At 48.5% G+C, this 20,949-nt stretch overlaps 1 protein-coding gene across 1 annotated transcript in view; it reads left to right on the plus strand.

The window, feature by feature from the left end:
• GRHL3 (grainyhead like transcription factor 3) overlaps positions 1-20,949 on the plus strand; it is a 60,372-nt gene that overhangs the window by 36,555 nt on the left and 2,868 nt on the right. Inside the window, exons 8-21 of the mRNA XM_065650498.1 lie at positions 6,890-7,076; positions 7,765-7,826; positions 9,231-9,567; positions 9,852-9,931; positions 11,458-11,611; positions 12,394-12,505; positions 13,214-13,308; positions 14,967-15,125; positions 15,688-15,766; positions 16,166-16,299; positions 17,152-17,186; positions 17,892-17,980; positions 18,123-18,208; positions 19,301-19,365. Coding sequence (XP_065506570.1) covers positions 6,890-7,076; positions 7,765-7,826; positions 9,231-9,567; positions 9,852-9,931; positions 11,458-11,611; positions 12,394-12,505; positions 13,214-13,308; positions 14,967-15,125; positions 15,688-15,766; positions 16,166-16,299; positions 17,152-17,186; positions 17,892-17,980; positions 18,123-18,208; positions 19,301-19,365 — 1,674 coding nt within the window. The remainder of the gene's footprint in view (positions 1-6,889; positions 7,077-7,764; positions 7,827-9,230; positions 9,568-9,851; positions 9,932-11,457; positions 11,612-12,393; positions 12,506-13,213; positions 13,309-14,966; positions 15,126-15,687; positions 15,767-16,165; positions 16,300-17,151; positions 17,187-17,891; positions 17,981-18,122; positions 18,209-19,300; positions 19,366-20,949) is intronic.

The raw sequence follows: 20,949 nt of genomic DNA on the forward strand, positions 1-20,949 counted from the left end.
AGGAGCTGTTAACCTCTGGTTACTCACCCAGAGTCACACAGGGTGTAGCTTTGTAAAGCTCAGCGTAAGGAAAGGGCTCTCAGAGCGGCGCTTGGGGGATCTGATAAGGGCAGCAGCGCTTGTCTGTGTGTCTGTGTGTCTGTGTTCTGTACACAACCCCCAGGACAAGCCAAGCACAGGGAGGATGATCTGAGCTGCGAACGTGTGCCCAGATGTGGCTGGTTTTAAGGGAGCTGTCACCCAAAACGACAGGGAGAATAATCTCTCCTCTCCCTTCACCACTTTAATTTCACAGAAAGGATGGAAAGAGGCTAGCGTGGCATGAGAGAATGAGATATTTTGCCTGTTATAAAATATTCTAACTGATAATTTCCATAGTCTTCCTAATTGAACTTATGTCTAACTCTGCAATGCGTGGGCTTGAAAGAGTTAACCAGGAGTTACTCCCAGTTGTGGTTTTGTGGTCGAAACCATGATCGCCAGAAGCAAATTTTTGTCATGCATAAGGTGTGTTATTAAAACTTGAGTTATGCTCCTGGTGAATGAAAAGTTAAAGCCCTTTTATAAAATCCTGGCAGTAAAGCACACAAGGGATAACCATGGTGAAGCAAGGTACGCTTTCAAGGGAGACGTGGGGTTTATTTTTTGTTTTTTAAGTTATGTAAAGAGAAAGAGAGATTTGTAAATTAAAGAAACAATAATCAAATAACTGCTATGCAACTCACAACAAAGGAGTAAAAACCCTCTGAATAAACTCTAGACTCAAAGCAGAGATAAATCAACATTTACATATATCTCTGCTTTGATGGTTTGGGTCACATTTTCAACTGATTTCAACTTTTCAAGTGATTTCAACTGATTGGTACATCGGTATAATTCCAGAGAAATTTGTAGAATAAAGACAGTCACACTGGTGAAGATCTACTTGTGCTTTGTCAGTCTGGTGCTTGAATTGTTCATCGTTGCGAAGTATTCATCCGAAAATGCGCTTGCACTCACATTGCACCTGCAAGCGCTTCAGTTGATGGGCCCTGATCGGATCCCCAAACCGTGTGTGCTCGGGGATGATAAAGGCAACAGCTGAAAAATACGTTAATCAGTGGAACTGATTATGTAGCATATGATTATATTCTGGCTGGGACTCCCAAGTTTCAAAGGCTTGGAAGATAAGAAAATGTGCCAGCTTGTTTGTTGTTCTTCCTTTGGGTGTTTTGTTGCTGTGGTTGCGGGATGGGCGAGGGCAGCTCTGATCCCAACCATCCGTGTCCCCAGAGTGTTCGGAACCACAACGTTTGGGGGAAAAGAGCCAGTGTCCCCTACCAAGGGACTGGGCTCCCGGCTGCCACCCACCTGCTCTGTCATGGTTTTGTTTCTTCTCATCATGCTGTCTTTGCTGTCGGAGCTGTGATGCTCGCTCTCCAAAATGCGTTGGTTAATAGGGTTATACTGGAGCGGGATGAATTGTATTTGTTTGACATAGAAACTCAACTAAAACTGGTCTCTGTTCTCAGTCAGGGCCTCTGGGCCCTGCTACTGTACAAATAACCCATAATGATTGATTGCTAGATTAAAACCAGATTCCCTGAAGAGCAGTTGTTTGTCACAAAAGATTACATATCCCTTTATTGCTGCCATTGTTGGTTTTTTTTTAATCCAAGTCTTGTAAAACTGATTTTTTTTAAATTTTTTTTTAAGCAACAGCTTTAGGTGTCAGCGAATATATAAGAATTAAAAAATAAGACAGCTAGTAGCTAGGTATCTGGATGTGGAAGCTGGGAGGAAAAATCCATAAATACTGAAAACAAAAAAGGTCACTGAAAGCGCCCAAACCCTCCGCGTTACGAAGCTCTTCTCACCGTGTGTAATACTTCTCATAGTATTTGAAACACTGGGAGCTTCAATGCAGTGTGCGTGTGTATTATGTGTTGGTGGAGATGAAGGCTTGTGTTCTAGAATACATGTGTGCATAAGGTTTCCTTATCTGTCTACACTGAAAATAAGAAAGCGAGTAGCATTTTAGACCAAGATTTCAGCAGTGCCAGGTGATGCTCAGTCAGGGGCTTGGTTAAGGGCCCGGTTTTTGTGTCCTGCCTCTGGAGTCAGATCACCCTCAAACTCAGGACACCTCAAAACTGAAGCGTCTGACCTCATAAACTGCTGCTGGAAAAAATCAGCCGTAATTCCTGAGCCGCAAACTAATTCAGTGCTGTAATTTGTTATGTTAGGCAGAGAAGGCACTGAAGCAGGAATCATTTGTGCAATATGATTGTGTGGGTGGATACCTCAAGGGTGATGTTATCGGGTAAAACACAATACCAGCTGGTGTCCCCCAGTCGTCACTCAGCACTGATCCCACTCCGGGAGCCCTTCAGGCTGGAAAGGCAGGAGCCAGCACCGTGCTGGCGAGGTTTGCAGCGGAGGTTCAGCTCTGGTTCTGTTCTCCCATCTTCACTGAGCAGCCTTGGAGAAGTCATTTTAATGTCAACCCCCATGCCTCAGTTTCTCCTCCCACGATAATAAAGCTGAGCACCACGGGCACACACGGGCGCTGAGGACGCTGAGAGCCTTTTGGGAAACTGGAGCCATGTCTCAGAGATGCTCGTGGTGGTCCCTTTTCTCTCCATCGCAGCCACTGCACACTTCTGCTCAGCACTTATTAAACATGGGGAGATGCCCGGTTGTGTGCAGGGTCTCCGGTTGTGGGCGAGGGGTTCGCTTGTCTCGTGGTCGTGCCATCCAGGCATGTGCTTCCAGGAAAACAAGAGGATCATGCGCTGTCTGTGGGTGAAACGGGGCTGAGGGACAGCAGGGAAACACGGTGCTGAGTTAATGCAACCGTGCTGCCCTGCGGCAGGTCCCGCTGCTCAAATGCCCCCAAAGAAATCCAGGGGCAGAGGTCACATTGTTATCCAGCTGCCAGAGAAAATATTTCAGTCCGGTAGATGGTGCAGGTCAGGGTCCGTGAGATTAGTGCTCTCCTTTGACACCTGTGGATCGACACTGTATTGCACTTGGCATCTAGGCAACATTTTTCATTATTAGTCCGTGTGTTATGTTTCTTTTTGTGCATTTTTTTCCCTGGTTCTGTCTTTGTCGGGATTTTGCCCTGACTCTGCCAACAGGCCTGTGACAGTACGCTGACTTCGCATGTGCTTATTTGTTAAACTTGCAAAGATAGGGTGAAATCAGAATTTAGCTGAGGAGTTTGGATTTCGGAACGAAGCCACTCTGTGGGATGCTGTTCTTCCTTGGCAAAGGGGCCTGGTTTCAGATCTCTACCCCAGAAGCCACCACGGTAAATCCTGCCCTTTCTCAGCCCTGCTCTCTCCGATGTAGAGTTGATCCTTCCCCATATCACTGATAAGAAGCTTTTGGGGAGCATCAGGGTTATTTCAGCAGGGAGGTGAGTGTGATGCACAAAGCCAGAGCTAATGAAACCCTGTTAACTGCCTGGGGTGTCTCCGAGGTCCCACGGGTCTCTGTTCTGTGCCTTTGAATTCCTGCTGTGCGTTGCCAGGGATTCTCTGCTCCTCTGACAATGTGATGTTTCTCTGTAGCCATCAGCATCTGGCCTGGCTAATATTTAGGTTGGAGGCTTAATCAGTTATAGGGGAGAGAACAAAGACGAGCAACACAAAGCTTAAAGGCCGGCAAAACCACCCACTGAAACCCAACAAAAGGCCACAGGAATACAAGCATTTCTTTCCTGCTTGGCTGATCTCCCCACCTAGACCCTTTGGGCATCTTCTCCTGTTTCAGCGTAGCCCGGAGTGTTTATTCATCATCAGGAGGCCACTGTTAGACTAGATAGGGCAGATAAATAGGGGAAACAGAGATGGGGTGGGATGGAGCAGGGAAAGGGGGTCGGTATCACCTTGCGTCAAATTCTAAACTGTTTGGAAACAAATAGACTGCTCCCTTCCCAAAATCGTGCGCTGCTTTGCACAAGACCCCGAGGCTCCAGTGAGGTGGGTCTGGGCACACCAGGATGGCAACGGCTGGTCCCATGTGTTTGTGTTTCACCAACCCATCCTTGCTTTGAGCCGCCGCACCGAGGCGGCTGCCTGGAAAAGGAACATTTGTTTTGCCAAACAGAAAGCGGAGAGTTTGCAGAGGACAAACACGGCAGAGCCACATGGAAAGGGCACCGCAGGGGGTGCTGAAAGTGAAGTTCACGTGTGTTTGGATCTGGATTTGGGTGTCTCTTTCCTGCACCTCCACTTCACAGAGATTGCTAACGCGGAGCTGGAAGGCGGCTGTAGAAGCAAACACGCCGGTGTGCTGTAGCTGCATGAACTGAAATGCATCTGATGTCAAAAAGGTGCCTCAAAACATGTCATCATATCTGCTGTTTTCCCCAAATCACCCTCTTTCTTCAGCTATGGGTTAGCCCTGTTCTTCTGGAATAGGAGCAGAGCAGAGCTCTTGGAAGAGTACGACGGGATGGAGTCTGCCTTGCGTCCACCTGCAGAGCTGCCCTACCTGCGGAGCTGTGTCTGAGGCGATGCACCTGGTTCCACTCCAATATATTTCAGTGACTATTAGGGATCATATAAACTCTGCAAAAGAAACAAGACGGAATAAATGTGCAATCCCCATCATGTCGCCTTTGTCCAAGTCCTCAGCCGGGTGAATCGGTGCAAGCTCACTGGGACCAGTGCAAACTGTATTCTTCATAAACTGGACACAGCTGCAAGTGCTGGAGATGTCAAGCTCCCCCCTCAAGCTCCCTTTGCCCACATTTTGCAGACCGGGTGATAAAACGCTAAAAAACATCAGCTGCTCGTGCGTGCAGTGGTTGTGCCGTGCCAAAGTGACAAGGCAGGCAGAACAGTCGTGCTTCAGCTGAGGGAGAAGAAAGCTCCAAAGCATTTTTCCTTGCAATATCTGTGCTTTTTAAAGCTCCTGAATGCTTTGTTGCTACATCTTGCCGTGATGTGTTTATCTATGTTGATTACAAGTGATAGGAGCTGAGTCTCACCCTGAGAGCGAGCTCTGTTGCTGCCTATTCTTCCTTGAGAAGATCGGATTGAGAACGGGTGAGGATTCCTGTCCGGACAGGACTGAACAGCCCATCGCCAAGTCGACAGCGGCGAAATCTGAGTCATGCCGATTGCTCGCCTTGGAGACAGCGGCGCACCGAAGGGAGGGCTGCGTGAGAAACGCTAAAGACAACGAAACTCTCCAAACACCTGGTGAAGTTTCACGCGCGGGGTGGAACCGGTGTTAGCGCATCATCCCGACGTGCAAGGGAGAAGAGGAGCGAGCTCAGCATCTCTGTTTTACCGGCGTGTGATGGAGCTGGTGGTGACCGGAACCATAACGTGGAGGCACCTGCTCTCCGAACCAACCTCGGCTCAGGGACTCTGTGTGGAAGCACCCTATTATTTAATAAAAAGGTGACGAGGACAGCAAAGGCAGCTTTTGGTGGCCATGATGCTGCTCTGGGACAGACTGTGCTGTTATGGGGCTGCTGCTCTGCTCAGCCAAGGAGCTCTTGAGGTTGATCCGGCAGCATCAGCAAAACCATCCCTGCAGGGTTTATGTCTTTGCTCCTTGCTGGGGGAGATCGGTACCTCTGCGGGGTGAAGCTGTCTCGGCTGAGCTGCCAGGGAGGGGGGACCAGCATCTTCCACCCTGTCCGAAATCCAGCAATAACTGGGAGTTTCCAAGACGCCAGATTCCTTACTGTTCTCTGAGTGATTCACTTAAAAGTCTAGCACAGCACTTACAATAAACATATGCAGAGTAGCTTAATGGAAACTATATATTCTTTACAAAAAAAGTCATTAAAATGTAGCATTCATTATCTAAACTCCTGGAGATATTCTTTGCCTTTCCATTAAAAAAAAAAAAAAGAGTTCTGCTCTAGGCAACTTTGGAGATTTAAAGAAATCTTTCTTCTTATCTATTTTTTAAACTTCTTCCACTAATAAAAAAACAACCTGCCCTTCTAGGAAGTTTCCATTTTGATGAAAAATTAATTTTTGTCCACAAAGCTTGTGTTTTATGATGAGCTGCTGTGGTGACACCATCCCCACGTGGCCGAAGGACGTGGCAGGAGCGTGGCCACTGATTCATCCCCTGCTCCTTTGCTGGCTGCTGGTAGGATTTGGTGGAGGAAAAGGAAAGATGACCAATGTTTGGGTAATTAAGTGTCTGACAGTTTATTAACAGAAGATGGAGAGACCTGGAGAAAGTGCCAGAAGAGAGGACAGGCAGGGCGTTATTTTGGTATGTTGCTTCTCAGCTCACGTAGTCCCATGGGCCTCACCTTTGTCAGGAATTCTTGTTAGTGGAAGGGAGGGTGTTGTGATCTGCCTCTCTACTTCCCTCTAAGTAAAATCACATACAAAGGATTGAAAATAACCAAGTTAAGAGTGGGACTAAATTGGGTAACCGTGAGCTACAGCACAGAAAAATGACACGGTTTGATTTCACCTGAGTAGATTGAGTTCTCTGGACACTGAGTGATCACTTACATTTGTGGGCTGCGCTGGCCTTTAGCTCCAAATTCAAGGAAAAATTTTGCAAACTCTCCCGATCATGTTACATTGAAGTTACTGACCGGCATCGCACCCTGACGGTGCAGGATCTGCCTGGTCGGCAGCGTGTCCTCGCCATTGCAGATGATTTTTTGGTGGTTTGCATCCCCAGGCAGGAGGAGGGAAGCAGAGGTACAGCTGTCACACTGCATGGCCCCACCAGACAGACTCTGGCCTCATTTTGTCCATAGCTACAGGCAGAAAAATTGGTAATTCCAAAGACTCTGGGAGTTAGGGACCAGGGAAGCATCCCTTCTCTTTGCCAGCAGTGCCCTTGGGAAACCCTTCACGGAATTACTGTGGGAGACGAGGATCCTTCATTCCATCTCCTCTGTCTGGCTCAGTTTTAGATCCGTGCGTCTGATGAAGAATGACACCATGAACTTCCAGAAATTCCCCTACACCAATGAAGATGAAGCGTGGAAAACCTACCTGGAGAACCCCTTGACCGCAGCCACCAAAGCCATGATGAGGGTGAACGGAGATGACGACAGCGTGGCCGCCCTCAGCCTCCTCTACGACTACTACATGGTATGTTCCCTTGGGGCTGGGTGTCTCGGGGGGGTTTGTCCTCGAGGAGAAGCGTGAAGGTGCAATATGTGCTCGGCCACCTCCGGAGGGTCCCCATCGCCTGTGCTCTCTGGGTTTTTTATACCATGAAGCTCATAACAGTGGCATAAAGCACCACTATTATCCCCAGTGCGCAGATGGGAAACTGAGGCACAAAACACCATTATAGTGTAGAAGGAACCCAGAACAGGGTGAAAAACTGAACCTGGGTGTCTTGAGTCTCAGCCTGGTGGGGTTTTTTTTACCCAACAACTTTCATATAAGGAACAGGAATGCTTTGAGGGACGTGGAGCTGGAATAGCTAGGTGCTATCTTTATTTTTTCGGTGTTGCTATAGGATGGGGCTTCAAGAAATACGGATATGATTTAGCCCTAATTGAAACCAACAGGACTGATGTTCCCATTTACTTGAGTGTTTTTGAAAGTCTTTCCCAGAACAAAATGATGTGGTTTGCCTTAGGTTACCTTGGGAATCCATGGCAGAACCAGCAAGAGAGCTCAGGTCTCTGTATCCTCACCCAGTGTTTATTATTCGCCCGGTGTTTTATCTGGAAGACTTCACTCGCTATACAGACAAGGCTAATTTTGCCTCTGTTTTCCATTAATAAAATCTAACGATAAACAAACTCTTTGTTCTGCCTTGTTCTAGGTCCCGAAGGAGAAGAGGATTCTTCCCTCTGGTGTGATGGGACGGAATGAACTAGGAAAGAGGTTCGCTTCAGTTTTTGCTTTCTCTAGCTGTCTGATTCTCCTGCAGCTGCTTGCATGCATGATGGGTCTCTTAGCTTGCATAAAATAACATCAAAGCACAGTGTTATTACCAACAACAGTGGAGGTTATTAACCCTGAGACACACATTAAAATTCTTTAGGCCAGATCCCAAGCAGGTATAAATTGAGCTACACCCATTTACACAACTGAGGAGCTGTCTAGCTGTGTTCAGAGGAGTTGCACTGATTCGCAGCAACTGAAGAATTTCTCTTTATTTCCTACTTTGTGACACTGGAAAGGAATTAAGCGTTGGCACCAAAAGGGAATGACCAAGTCCTCTTGCATTCACTAGACTGACAAGGATTTCTGTTCCACTCGCTCCCAGTCTCCCAAGGTTCTCTTCCAGCGATTCCCATTTGTCCTTTGAGGTTTTCAGATAATTAACTATGAAATTAATGGCTCATTTGCCACTATGAGTTCAGTTCCCCTTCCTGGGTGGTTTGTACTTTGGCAGCCTTTTCTGGTTGTCTGTTTTTTCCCTACTTGACAGAATAAGCCTCTTGAACGATGCTTCCTTCCTTCTTCACCAGTAAGCTGAGTTGAGCTGCTTTCTCCTCTCTGAAAGGCCACTGCTATTTTTTATTAACTACGGAAATTTCAGCACGTACCTGGTGCGCTCCGCAGGGTCGCAGAGTCACCGCTGCAGGAGGGATGAGCTCTTGGGATGTTGCACCAAGGGCTGATTTCCCTGAGTGAGACGAGTGCGTTTTTGTCCGTGTCTTTATCGCTCGATAGCTCCTGTACTTAGTATTTTCTGCTCTGAAGTCTGGGCCATACACCTTTCTTCCATCGCTGCAGCCCTGTCAGTTTTTCACTGATCTCGTGTCCTCTGGGAGTTTTGCTTCCTAAGCTCCTGGAGTTTTTGAATTTGTACAAGAATCAGCTTTCCATATTAAAAAAAAAAAAAAAAAAGACATTTTTAAAAAAATCAGCTTTCAGTGTCAAGGAGCCTTAAAAAGACTAAGATGGAAAGACCATGTAGCAGTTATCTTTCTTATTGTCCCTGCTGCTCTGAGCGTTTAGTAGCCAAAATAAAGAAATAATGGATGTTGGCCCTGGATCCGCAGCCCCAAAGCACGTCTAAGCCGTATCCTCTTGTTCCGTGTGATCGTCCGCAATCTGCCCAGCACCTCGGCTCTTGCTGATTGCACTGAGAGGTGTGTGCAGGTGGAGATCACCCACGGGCCTCTCAGATCTCCCGCATCGCACAGGAGAGGTCACCTGGCAGCCAGGTGTGCAGTTTCCTTCCCAGCAGCACATCAAGGCACTTGCTTCTTGCTGTGGCAACTCACTGGGCTTGTCCACCCTCCACCCTGGTTTGAGACATGACCCTCTCTCCGCCAGGCACTGCCACGGAATGGAGTACGACCCAGAGATCGCAGCTTTTGATGGCTCAGCCCATCTCATGAAGCTTTTGTCCGAAAACGTTTCCATGACCCAAGAATATTGCGAGCCACAGAAGAAGAACGGCTTAAGTCTGGACGGCGTCTCTGCTCCTCACAAGCCAGCCATGCTTCCACCGGGCACCAGCAAGCTGGATGCCACCCCAGACAACTACATGGTCCCTCCAGGGGACGTGTACGACACCAACTCATTGAATTCCCTCTTCGAGACCATCCCCGTGGCCCCGCCGCAGCAGAGGTGGCAGCCGGACAGCACCTTCAAAGAGGATCCCCAGGAGGTCAGCGCTGTTGGGTGCAGCCCCAGGGGTGCTGTGTGGGGACGCCTCTAGTTTGGGGTTTGCTCGTGCTGGAGTCAGCCGGAGCTTTGCTTTTGCATTAGAAGCTTGATGCCATTCCCATGGAATCGTTGGGGTTTTTACGTTGGTTTTGGAAGTAGAATAATGGCTTTGAAATGAGGGTCCGTGTTTTATCTGTGGCCTCTGTTGTAATGTCTGGGAGAAGGTGGATGAACAAAGCAATGAAAGATTCTACTTCTGACTGGTTTGTTTCTGTTTGTCTACAGTCGCTGCTCTTCAGCGAGATCCTCAAACCCCAGCCAGAGCCTCCTTGCCCTGAGAGTTACACTACAGACGGTGTTAAGAGGTAACTGCCGGTCCGTGGTCTCTGGGTTTCCAGTGCCCTTGGCTGAGGAACATCTGTGTCCCTTTCCTCACCCAACACCGGTCTTGACAATGGTCATTGCAAACTTAAGATCTCCTGCTTTTGTGGAGACAAGTTGTGTCCCCGTTGTCTTAGGAACAAGTTTCCATGACCTTTCAGACACAGAGCATTTGTAGTAGGAAGCAGGGATTAGGGTTTGAAATGTTTTGCTGAAAAAGAGTCAACCTACAGATAGATCCAGGTGGTTACACCTTCCACGAGCTGCTTGGAATAGGGTAAATGACAAAGAAAATGAGGATGACAGTTGATGAGGGTGATAAGCTTTAGGTTCTCACTTTGGGTTTAGTCAACGTTGGTTTTAGAAGGTGCCACCGCACCTCTCATCATTCCTAAAAGATGAGAGAGATTTCCTCCTCCTTTCCACCCTCTCTCATCTAGAGCTTTCCTGCTCTAGATACCGCATCAAACCTCCGAGTAGGTAACATTATTCCACCTCCCACTTTTTATTTGCCTCCCCAGTCACCTGATCCGTGACTCAGCTGTCAGACGTGGGGATTTTCACACAGACAGCAGCTCGCGTTCGTGAGCGAGAGGCTCTTTGCTCTTTGTTTGTACGCTGAAGTTCTCTGGCTCTCCTGGCTCCAGATAAGAGGAGCTGCCAAGCTGATCTTTAGAGATGGCATCACAGAGGAGGTGGAACAGGAAAAAAGAGATGGGTTGGTGACTAGATATGAATATGATGATCTTCAAGGCACTTGAAGGGTCTGTGTGAAGGCTTGTGTACAGGTGGTGGCTTGCGCAGATTCCTCACAGAAGAAACTACCTTGAGCTGTAACCTTATGGTTTGAATGTTCAGAGGTGCTGGGGAATGCCCAAGAGCAGGGGCTTCTTGTAAATGAGGCTCTTCTTTTAAATTTGCTGGTTGACAGTGACACCTTCCTCTGTGCAACATTACAAATCTTTTCTGTAAAGACTAAAGTTTCTGCCCACCAGGCTGAGAGTTCAACAAGCTGGGGTTTTCAGTCCGTTTTTAAGCACCTAGGTAAACAAGCGGATGTCAGTGTCCTGCAGATCCTCCTGTTTCTCCAGGACCCATTAGGACACAGTCTGTGTGGGTCGGCCAGCTACAGGTGTGAATTTGGAGACAGGAGTCTGAGTTTAGGATGTTTTAAAAGTCTTATCACAGGTACCTGTTTTTGTTTGGTTTGGTTCAGGCTTTGGATTGTGCAATGGCTCTGTAGCCATCCACAGAAAAATACCGGTTACAATAAGGTACAGGCGTTTTTTTAAGCCAAAACCAAAGGGTAAAATGAGGATATCTGGGCAGTGCTGCTCCCCGGGGTGCTGGGCAGGATCAATGTGTGCTGGGAGGCCACAGCTGTGGGGCGTGTGAGGGACTCCTGTGTCTGTCACCTGTAAGGATGGAGACTTGCAAGTCTCCTTGTTTTGCTTTTGGAGTGAAACAGCAGCGTGTGCTTATTCATCGTTCTCTCTTTGTTCCATGCAAGTGACTTTGAATACACGCTGGGGTCACCCAAAGCCATTCACATCAAATCTGGGGACTCTCCCATGGCCTACCTCAACAAAGGACAGTTCTACCCCATCACGCTGCGGACAGCTGGAGACAGCAAATGTTTACACTTGTCCTCAAATAAAGTGAAGGTAAGAGACAAGCTGACAATTTTGCTGACACATGCTGTAATCAGACATCCAGCAATTGTCCTGGCCTGGGAACAGAGCTGAACACGAAGAGTAATGGCTTTGTGGCTCATGTTGGCTTAAAGCGATGAATGGGATGGATTCACTCGTAGCAAGCTAATCCTCTGATGCACAGCTACAGCCTTCATCTTCCCTGATGGGTGAAACCTTTCACAGTGAGGTCAGGGATGCACAAAAGGCCTCTCTAGCTGAATCCTAGCTGGGGGCCGCGGTGGGAAGACTTCTGAGCTGGAGACAGGTTCCCCGTCTCCTTCCTGGGTTGTGTGGCCAGGCCTCAGAGCCACCCAAGACTAAGCTGAGCTGCAATTCCTAGCAAAGAAACCTTGTCCTCCAGTCCTGAGTGGTGTTTAGGGGCTAGACTTGGAGCATCTTGAGACTTGGAGGACTCCTGAAACTCAGAATGTCTAGAGAAAGAGTATTTAGGCTGTCCCAGCTGAATACTTGCGGCAGCACTGCAAACACTCCCCAGCACAGGATCCTTGTTTGCCTTGCAGTCAGTGGAAATTAGGGGTGTACGGAGCAGCTTGGTTTTGCTCCTGGCTCTGTCGCTGCCTGCATGACTGTTCAAGGCCCTCGCCTTGCCTGCCTCAGTTTCCCCAGCAATAAAATGGTGACACTAAGCTGCCCTTGGCCGTTCATGGATGCACTGGATGAAAACGGCAGTGAGGGCACCAGGCATCATCCTGTTGTGTGCACTGATACAGGGTATCCTTGCTGTGTTGCAGAGCGTTGTGATGATTGTTTTTGACAACGAAAAGGTCCCGACGGAGCAGCTCAAGTTCTGGAAGCACTGGCACTCCCGCCAGCCCACAGCCAAGCAGAGAGTCATTGATGTCGGTATGAGCGGGGCTTTGTGAGGGTGATGGCCAGGTGGGGTTGGTGACTTCCAGCACCATTTCACTGCATTTCCAGTACCCAATAACACAGCTGAAGCTCCAGAACCTGGCCTGGGGGAAAGCGGGAGGAGCAGCAGATCTGCTGGCTTCAGATCCTCTCTGGCTGAGGGGATTTTGGGGTGTGAGATGGTGTTTGCCAAGTGTAGAGACATGCGCTAGGAGCCCAAGTTGCATCAAAGAAGAGCCTCAGTCAGAGAGACACAAACCGTTGAACTGTTTGGGCTCTTACAGATGCAACTTATTGCCTCTTGGAGCCCAGGAATGCCTTTGGGTACTGCTTGTCCATCTCCACCACAACCACACAGGCTTTACAGCACGTTCTGCCAGGCCAGACGGAGGTTTTGTCCGTCCAGCTCAGCACCTCACTGAGCACCAGGCCGAGACACACAGTTGTTTGAATTAAGAAGCAATCTACATTGTCTTTGCACATCGCTACTCAAATCGCAGTCACCAGCCATCCTTGAGTCACTTCTGTCCCTTACGTGCGCACACTGAGGTTTGCCCAGCACTATCAAGAGTGGCCTCTGATAAATCACAAAACTTCTTTAGCCTTGGAGTCAGCGAGGGGCAGACTCTGGGGAGTGGAAAGCCCAGGGAATGTAACCAGGTTTGCAGCCAGAGTGTAAACTGCTTCTCCGTTGCGTTTCAGCTGACTGTAAAGAAAACTTCAACACAGTGCAGAACATTGAGGAGCTGGCCTACAACGCGCTGTCCTTCGTGTGGAACGTCCATGAAGAAGCAAAGGTACAAATTGCTTGTGGAAGGGAAATGGGGAGGTTTGGTCTGCAGCTAAACTGGAGCCTCCTTTCTGCTGGCCCAGGCACCCCCCACTTCTCCGCTGAAAAACAGGGAGAGTTTCCAGTCCAAACAATTCCATTCCAGCGGCCCCAGGTAGTGTTTGTCTGGCAGGACAGCGAGGAAGGACACCGTGCTCCTCTGTGTGTTTAAGCATTGCCATTAGCTAATAAACACCTCTGGGTACACCCGAGACGGGCTCAGAGATGTTGTTTTAGTGCTGATGGATAACTCTGAAGAAAGCCTTTCGCAGCAGCAGCCTCGATCGGGGCTCTGCTCACATGTAGGTGAAGCCTATTTAAATAAACCACAGCTTAGGGAACAAAGACCCTCCTTTCAAGGCAGCATTTGGATGCAGAAATGACTGACCACCCTTCTGTGTGATGTGGAAGGGAGCCAGGCAGGTCACGAGATCCCTTTTGACCTTAAATGTAAAGCTTTTAGCAATATCTTTCTAGTTCTGCTGTCTCTTCTGCATGTCTTCAGAGTCTGTCATTAACACTTTGTATCTGGTGTGGATTGAAAGGAAGATGTAAAAAAAGATGAAGTAACTAAGAAAAAAAGAAAAGTATAAATACCCATCTCTCTGAAGCTGGTTCTTGGGAAAACTCTGGTTTGCTTTGAGATCTCAAAAAGCCCTTCTTTTAGCCCAAAGGCGACCTTGGTCTTTTACAACCCAAGACATTAACAAATGTCTTCAAGGCAAAGTTGTCAGAAATGGAAATATGTCAGGTATGTGGCAAGCCCTCAGGGGCACCTCAGCAAAACTGGATTTAACTCTTAGCAGAAACTCGGTACCTGCGCTGGCCCGGGGCAGGTCAGGGTGAGACTTCAGAGGCTGCGAGGGCTGGGAGTGCGACAGGAGGGGTCAGGTATTTGGGTCGTCTGGAGCACCTGTTACTTCTCTTCTTGCAATTAAACTTCACACCACAGTTAAGTGGTTTTCTTCTCTCTATGTAGGCACTGACTAGACCTGACGTTAGGTTTCGGGGCTGAAATCCTCAGCCAAAGCCCTGCTGAGGGAGCTGTGGGAGCTTCTCCTGCTGCAAATCTGTCCCCAGAGTCCAGGGGAAATTTCAAGGTCACACAAATGAGTTGGTAATTTGGAAATACAATGTGGATTATATCTATGCTCAGCTTTTCTTCAAAAGTTCCCACTGGAGGCAACTCCATCCTAGCGTTAAAGGAGACCAGTATGTGATGAATATTTATTTAACCAGCAGCGATGATTTGCAATTCCTGAAGCCGTACTCCAGCCCCCTCCCTTCCTCCAGGGCGTTGCTGTCTGAGGGTCCCTCATTCAAATGAAAGATCAGAAATAGCAGCAGGAACATCCCCAGGCAGCCTTTGCATCTGGTCTGAGCTTACCCGAGCTGATGGGAGCGGACAGATTAAATAAAGAGCTGCAGAGGTGCAGGGAGCCCGTGGTTGGGAAAGACGGGTGGCTGCACTCAGGTGGGAAACCCAGCGCTCAGGTGCTTGGCTGGCACTGGGAGTTTTGGAAGGATGTCTCGGTAGCTGCTTTTATTCCTACCCACGGCTCTCATTGCTGTTTGAGAATAATGTTTCAGCACTAACAAGCCGTATCAATCTGCTCCTGTTTGCAGGTGTTTATTGGGGTGAATTGTCTGAGCACCGACTTCTCCTCCCAGAAGGGAGTGAAAGGCGTCCCGCTTAACCTCCAGATCGACACCTATGACTATGGCAACGGGAGCAGCCAGCTGGTGCACCGCGCCGTCTGCCAGATCAAGATCTTCTGCGATAAGGTAGAGCATTGCTTTTCCACCAGGTTGTCCGGGGGGAATTTTAAACTGGTGGCCAGTGACTCCAGCAAACAGAAAGGTTGTGAGGGTCTGGAACAGCCAAGAGGTCATGGCTGAGGAGCAGAGATGGTTACGTCCCTTGGCTGAGTGAGACAGGACAGCGGGGATGTGTCCGCACTGCTGAGGCCTTTGGAGAACTGAATCGTTAGAGAGTTTTTGCCCAATCAGCCCTACATGCCATTGTGCCTCATAATAAACTCTTGGTTTTGACAAGTTTTTAAATAGCAGAAGAGATGAGAATCTCCTTAAGGGTTCTTCCCTAGCCTCAGGTATCTTCCCACGGAAAAATTTCTCAAAGCTCTTTTTCTGCATTTTTCATTTTTAAAAACATTTTTGTTTAAATTTATAAGTATCAGAATGTTCTGGGTGGCCTGTAGAAGGTCTCTGAGATGAGCATGTTTGAATAAAGGCTGCCTTTACCTCTATGAGTTTACCTCCCAGAGGTGGCCAGTAAACCCCTCTCTTGCCCACCCATGTCCTAATTTTTCCCTTATTTTCCCCACAGGGAGCAGAGAGGAAAATGCGGGACGATGAAAGGAAACAGTTCAGAAGGAAAGGAAAATGCCTGGACTCCAATAACAATGGTCAGTGCTGGTGTTTGTTACCTGATCCCAAGCGTGTTGAAATCCGTGGAGGTTCGTCCGTTAACTTCCACAAGATCTGGCCCCGGGTATTTCCAAGCCTGATGAAATCAGAACCGTTCAGCAGCAGCTTGTCAGGCAGGTCCTTCTCTGGTCTCCTACCAGGACTCTCAAAGCCTTTCATTAATAACCAACCTGCCTGGATTGCGTTGGGGTCCCGGCAGGGAGCCATCCCTCGAGGACACAGCACAGGACAAGCCCTCAAGACCTGATTCTGCAGAGTTCTGTCTTTTTACTAATATTTCTGTTGGGAAACCTTGGGCAGACGCTTTCCCCTCTCTGTGTGTAGTTGCCTCTTAAACTGCCAACCGAACTGAGATGAACTGGACTTTCCATCCGTAGGTCTGAAAGGCTGTTTGCTCTCTGGCTTCAGAGGGAATGAAATCACGTTCCTGAGGCCAGAGACCGACCTCGAGACCCAGCCGGTCCTGTTCATCCCCAACGTCCACTTTTCAAACCTGCAGAGGTGTGGCACGGTGAGTCCCTTCAAAAAACAACCAACCTCTTACCTTCATCTGTCAGCCCCGTCATTTCCAAACTGATCGGTCCTCCAGACACAACTTGTGTTATGTAAAAAAAAACCAAACCACAATTCTCCTGTGGAAATGTGGTGAACGTGAAGACATAGCTGTGAGGAGTGGCCTCGTCATGCAACAGTGATGGGCATGATAACCTTTCCGGGTTCCTTCCAGCCAGATATCCCTGTGGTTTACAGGTGTCATCTGCAGCTTCCACAGAGGACTAGAGCAGTAGCAAAAATATCAGCAGAAAGTAAACTGTAGAAAAATGTGACCATATCAGTCCCTGTGTGTGGGGAACATCTCACTTGTCCTCTGCCCCTCGAGCCTGAGGAAACCTCGACCCAGCGTCCTTCAGGGCTCATCAGTGTTGTCTCAAAAAACAACTGTCTCAATTTGTCAATAAGGGGGAAAACAGCCACTGTGACAGTGCTGTGACGTCCTGGTGCAGAGGCTGCTGTGCTGACGCATCAGTGTCAAACCTGGGGACTAGAAGAATCTGGTTTACACCCCGAGAACTCACTGAGAACCCTGGTCCTTGATCCCAAGCAGGTTATGAGACTTGACCCGCTCTAGCTAGGCATGTGTGCAGGTCTCTTCTAGGCAGAGGAGGAGAATTGAGATAGGTTCTTTATATCAGGATTCATTTAATCTAAGAAACACATACAGACATTTGGGGTTAATTGTGTAGGAAAAGTGACAGGCTGGGAGGAGGGAAATCATGTTTAAATGTGCCCATGTCAACTTCCCCCAGTTTCACTGGCACACAACGATACTGTGCAAACTAAAAGATCCATGTTTCCATTCCAGGTGCTCCCTCCTGCCGTTCCCAACTCTGCAAACAGGTAAGGATCCAGCGGTTTGTATTTCCCATCCATCAGCTGCTCTGTTTCTTTGGGTATGTCATTTGTGTGATATCTGCAGGCAGTGGATATCCACAGGTGCAAAATAGCACAGCGCAGGGTCTCCCTCATGCCTTCGAGAGTCAAAATATGTGTTAAACTCAGGCCTAGAACGGACTCGGGGGATGCAGAAACAGACATGTTTCTTTCCCTGTCACTGAGCCACTCCAACATGAGTGCAGTCTGTGGCTGTCCTGCTGTTCTGATTGTTTGAAAGAGAGGAAAAAAAGATCACAGAACTATTACTGAAGGGTTCAAGTAACCAGAGGCATATACTACTGTAAAATAAACCCGAATTAAGTTGAAATCACACTTGTATTGTGTCTAGAGTGGGGAGAACCAGTGTTTACCCTGGGCTTGATCCGTTGTCTAGTGATACCAACAGCGAAACAATGACAAGAAGGTGCAGAAGGCTTTGGTGTGTGAATTGACACCAAATGCGCTGCCCGCGCTCACTGCGGTCCCTGTGTGCATTGGCCAGGAACCTGCAGCTCTGGTAGAGACTGCTGCCATGATCACAAACCCGGTATTTAATTGCTGGATGTTCGTTAGCATAATTGGTTGTTCCATCAGAAGTTCAATTGCTGGAATTGTTTTGTTTGCTGCTGTCATTCTGTCCTCTGAGAGGATTGTATCCATTTCGCTCAGGCTGCCCGTGAAGCGGAGCGGTGCCTCCTTCACAGACGAGTTTGACCCAATTCCTCCAAAGCAAACCAAGGAAGAAGATCCGCAGAGAGGTAACCCCTGGGATGGGAACTCTTCTGGAATGTAGCATCTCCTTTGATTCAATTAACCTCAGACCTTGAATTACATGAGGCCACAGCACTGAGAACACACTGTAAGGGGCCCCGACTCAGCGCTGCGCTTTCTCTCTTGCAGTCTTGTTGTACGTGCGGAGGGAGTCGGAGGAGGTGTTCGATGCTCTCATGTTGAAGACACCAGATCTCCAGGGCCTCAGGACAGCTGTAAGTGTTACCAAAACCTGTGGCACGTGAACAAACTGCAGAGAAAAGGGCAACGGGATTTGGTGTATAAGAAGCTGGATATAAGACTGTTTAGATCTCCCGTCTGCTTTCTCTTGAGAATGGAAATGGAAATTGTGAGTAGCAGGTGAATTCTCCCCGCAGCTCCTGGCGCGGGCTGCGTGTTAGTGCTGCAGCGGGAAGAACACACCTTATGGCAAGATGCTTTGTTCAGATCATAAGTCTCCTCTTGTGACAACATATTCATATTTTCCACTGTAAAACACCCTTTCCATTCTCAAGGCTGTGTATGTGCAATCTGAAGCAATTCTGGCCTCGCGCTGGAATTCCCTGTGTGGTGTTTGAGAAGCGCACAGACATATTTCTGTGATGATTATCAGCAGCATCTCTGATAACTCCCCTCTCCTGGGAGATCGCTGGGAAGGAAACAAACAATAAACCTCCCAGATTTGGGGTGGCTTTATGGCTGCACTTTAAGCTCTGTTGGTTTTACAAACTTTTAAAAATAGAGGGTTTGAAAAATGTCAGCGCAGAGGATTCTTTGCCATCTTCTCCCTCCCCCCATCCCTCGCCACAAAGAGTCAAAAAATGTACAGAAAATGCTTGTGAAAAAGCTACAAAACTGTCATCCTAAGACTGTACCTGTACCTGCCTAGGAGAGCTCTGCAGATCAGCTCAAACCTCAGCTGCAGTCAGATGCATCCACAGTCAAACACACTTTCTGTAGTTTCTCTCACCTTTGGATGCATCAGCAAAGCAGAAGCTCAGGCTCTCGGTGCCCAGCGGGTTGAAGCATCAGCCCCCAAACAGGTCAGAGAATGAGAGAAAATGAAGATTATTCCCTAAGGTTCCCAGCCTGGCCGCCAGAAAGAGAACCAGGGCCAAGCCGCAGGTTGCAGGACATGCATATGTTCCAGTTGTCCTGGTCAGAATGTTGCTTCAGCCCTTTTTTCTTGAGTAAAAGGGAGGGGGAATCCTTTGCTGCTTAATACCCCTGGCTCCGTGTTATCTTTGATTTTTATCATAGGAATTTCATTTTACAAGTACAAAGAATTGCCATGTTTTCTCTCACAGATTTCAGAAAAATATGGGCTTCCCGAAGAAAGCATTTATAAAGTCTACAAAAAATGCAAAAGAGGGTAAGTTAATCTCTCATCTGCTGTTCTGCTGTGCCTCTGAAACCCTGTTCCCCTCGGTACCCTGCCATAGGCTGAAGGAGCGTTTTAACAAGATAGTAAAAACTAAAGCCATGGGAATCTGTGCTATTTGGAGCATATAAAACTTGAATCTTTCTGGGCTTTAAAGATTTGGGATAATGCTCGTTTGTATTAGATTTGTTTGGAGTGTAAAGTCTCCCAAGGAAAGGAAGTTGGATGAAGGAGGAATTGTTTGGGCAGTTTAATGGGTGATTCTTTGTCTCTCAGTCTGAAAGGCAGAGGTTATGGAGAACTTATCTCAGTGCCATCGGAGAGGTACAAATGTTTGCTTCTCCAAACCACCGTCCCGGGCTCAGAAAGAGACAGGGACGTCTGCAGTGAATGTGAAATGGCTTCTCGAGTGATTCCAGCGCGGTGTGTGTGAGATCTGCGTGGATCTCCCCCATGGCTGAGAGGGAACAGTGCTGGTTTGCCTGAGGACCAGCCGCTGAGTCTTCTGCGGAGGGCAATGGTCTTGATGTGGGGCAAAGTGCCGCTTTCAGAAATGTTTTCTGGACTAAGAATTCCCTCTGGGTTGTCCCCATCTCTGGCAGCGAGTTCTCCCTTCAGCTGATGGAACAGGAATGACTCAGAAACTCCCAAGCTTATTTTCATAGAGCTAAGTCCAGAGCTTTTCTCGCAGAGGAGCGAGATGTAATTGGGCTCTGCGAGCAGCAGTGAGTGCCTGGGACGTGGACTCATGGTTGCTGCTGGCGCTGGCCCAGAGCTGGAGTGCGGGGACAGACGGGCAGAAGAGCCAGGCTGGGGACAGGTCCCACGTTCTGCAGACCCACCACTGTCACCAGCACGGCCCCCACAGAAGGAACAACAGGTGAACAGAGGCCTTGGGAGCTGAGGGTTAGTCCAAAGCTCTACTTCTGCATTGGTGTTGTGGTGACAGGGAGATGAGAAAGTCCTCCAGCTCTATGGATAGAACTTCCAACTCATTTGGTGTCACCAGAACCTGATCCCCATGAGACTTGGCCTGTTTGCTTCAAGGGGAGCGGAGCAAGTGAGGCCTGGAGGCATTTTTAGATGTGGTCCTAAGTTTAAGATGATGGATGGGTCCTAGTGAGGTATCCAAATTGGTCAGGAGGCTCTTCTGCCTGTTCCTGAACTTGGGGCCCTCAGTGCCATCACGTACTGCTCACCCACGACCCCCAGAAATGGGAATTTTCACCCCAAAGAGCAACACTGGCAGCCTCACGAGAAGAACAACTGCAAAGGACGGTCAGGGGGGTCAGTTTGTTGCTACAGCTTCAGGGCTGAGCCAAAACTCAGGTGTGTCAGCTGTGGTGGTGGCTTCTGATGTGGCCACCGCCGGTCACCAGCCAACAGCTCTACTCTGAACCAGCTCAGCGTGGGCATCCGCATGGCAAGAGAGATCCGAGCATGGATGTGTTTGCAAGTGGACCGGGAAATGGCAGCACTGCAGGGGAGAGGCCACCTCTGCTTTGCTTTGCTTTGATTTTGTTCACCGCTTGATCTGATAAGTAGTGAACCTTGTTTAATAATGATTGGGAGGGA

This window comes from Caloenas nicobarica, chromosome 23 (assembly GCF_036013445.1).
Source record: "Caloenas nicobarica isolate bCalNic1 chromosome 23, bCalNic1.hap1, whole genome shotgun sequence".
In the NCBI taxonomy this organism is placed as follows: Eukaryota; Metazoa; Chordata; class Aves; order Columbiformes; family Columbidae; genus Caloenas; species Caloenas nicobarica.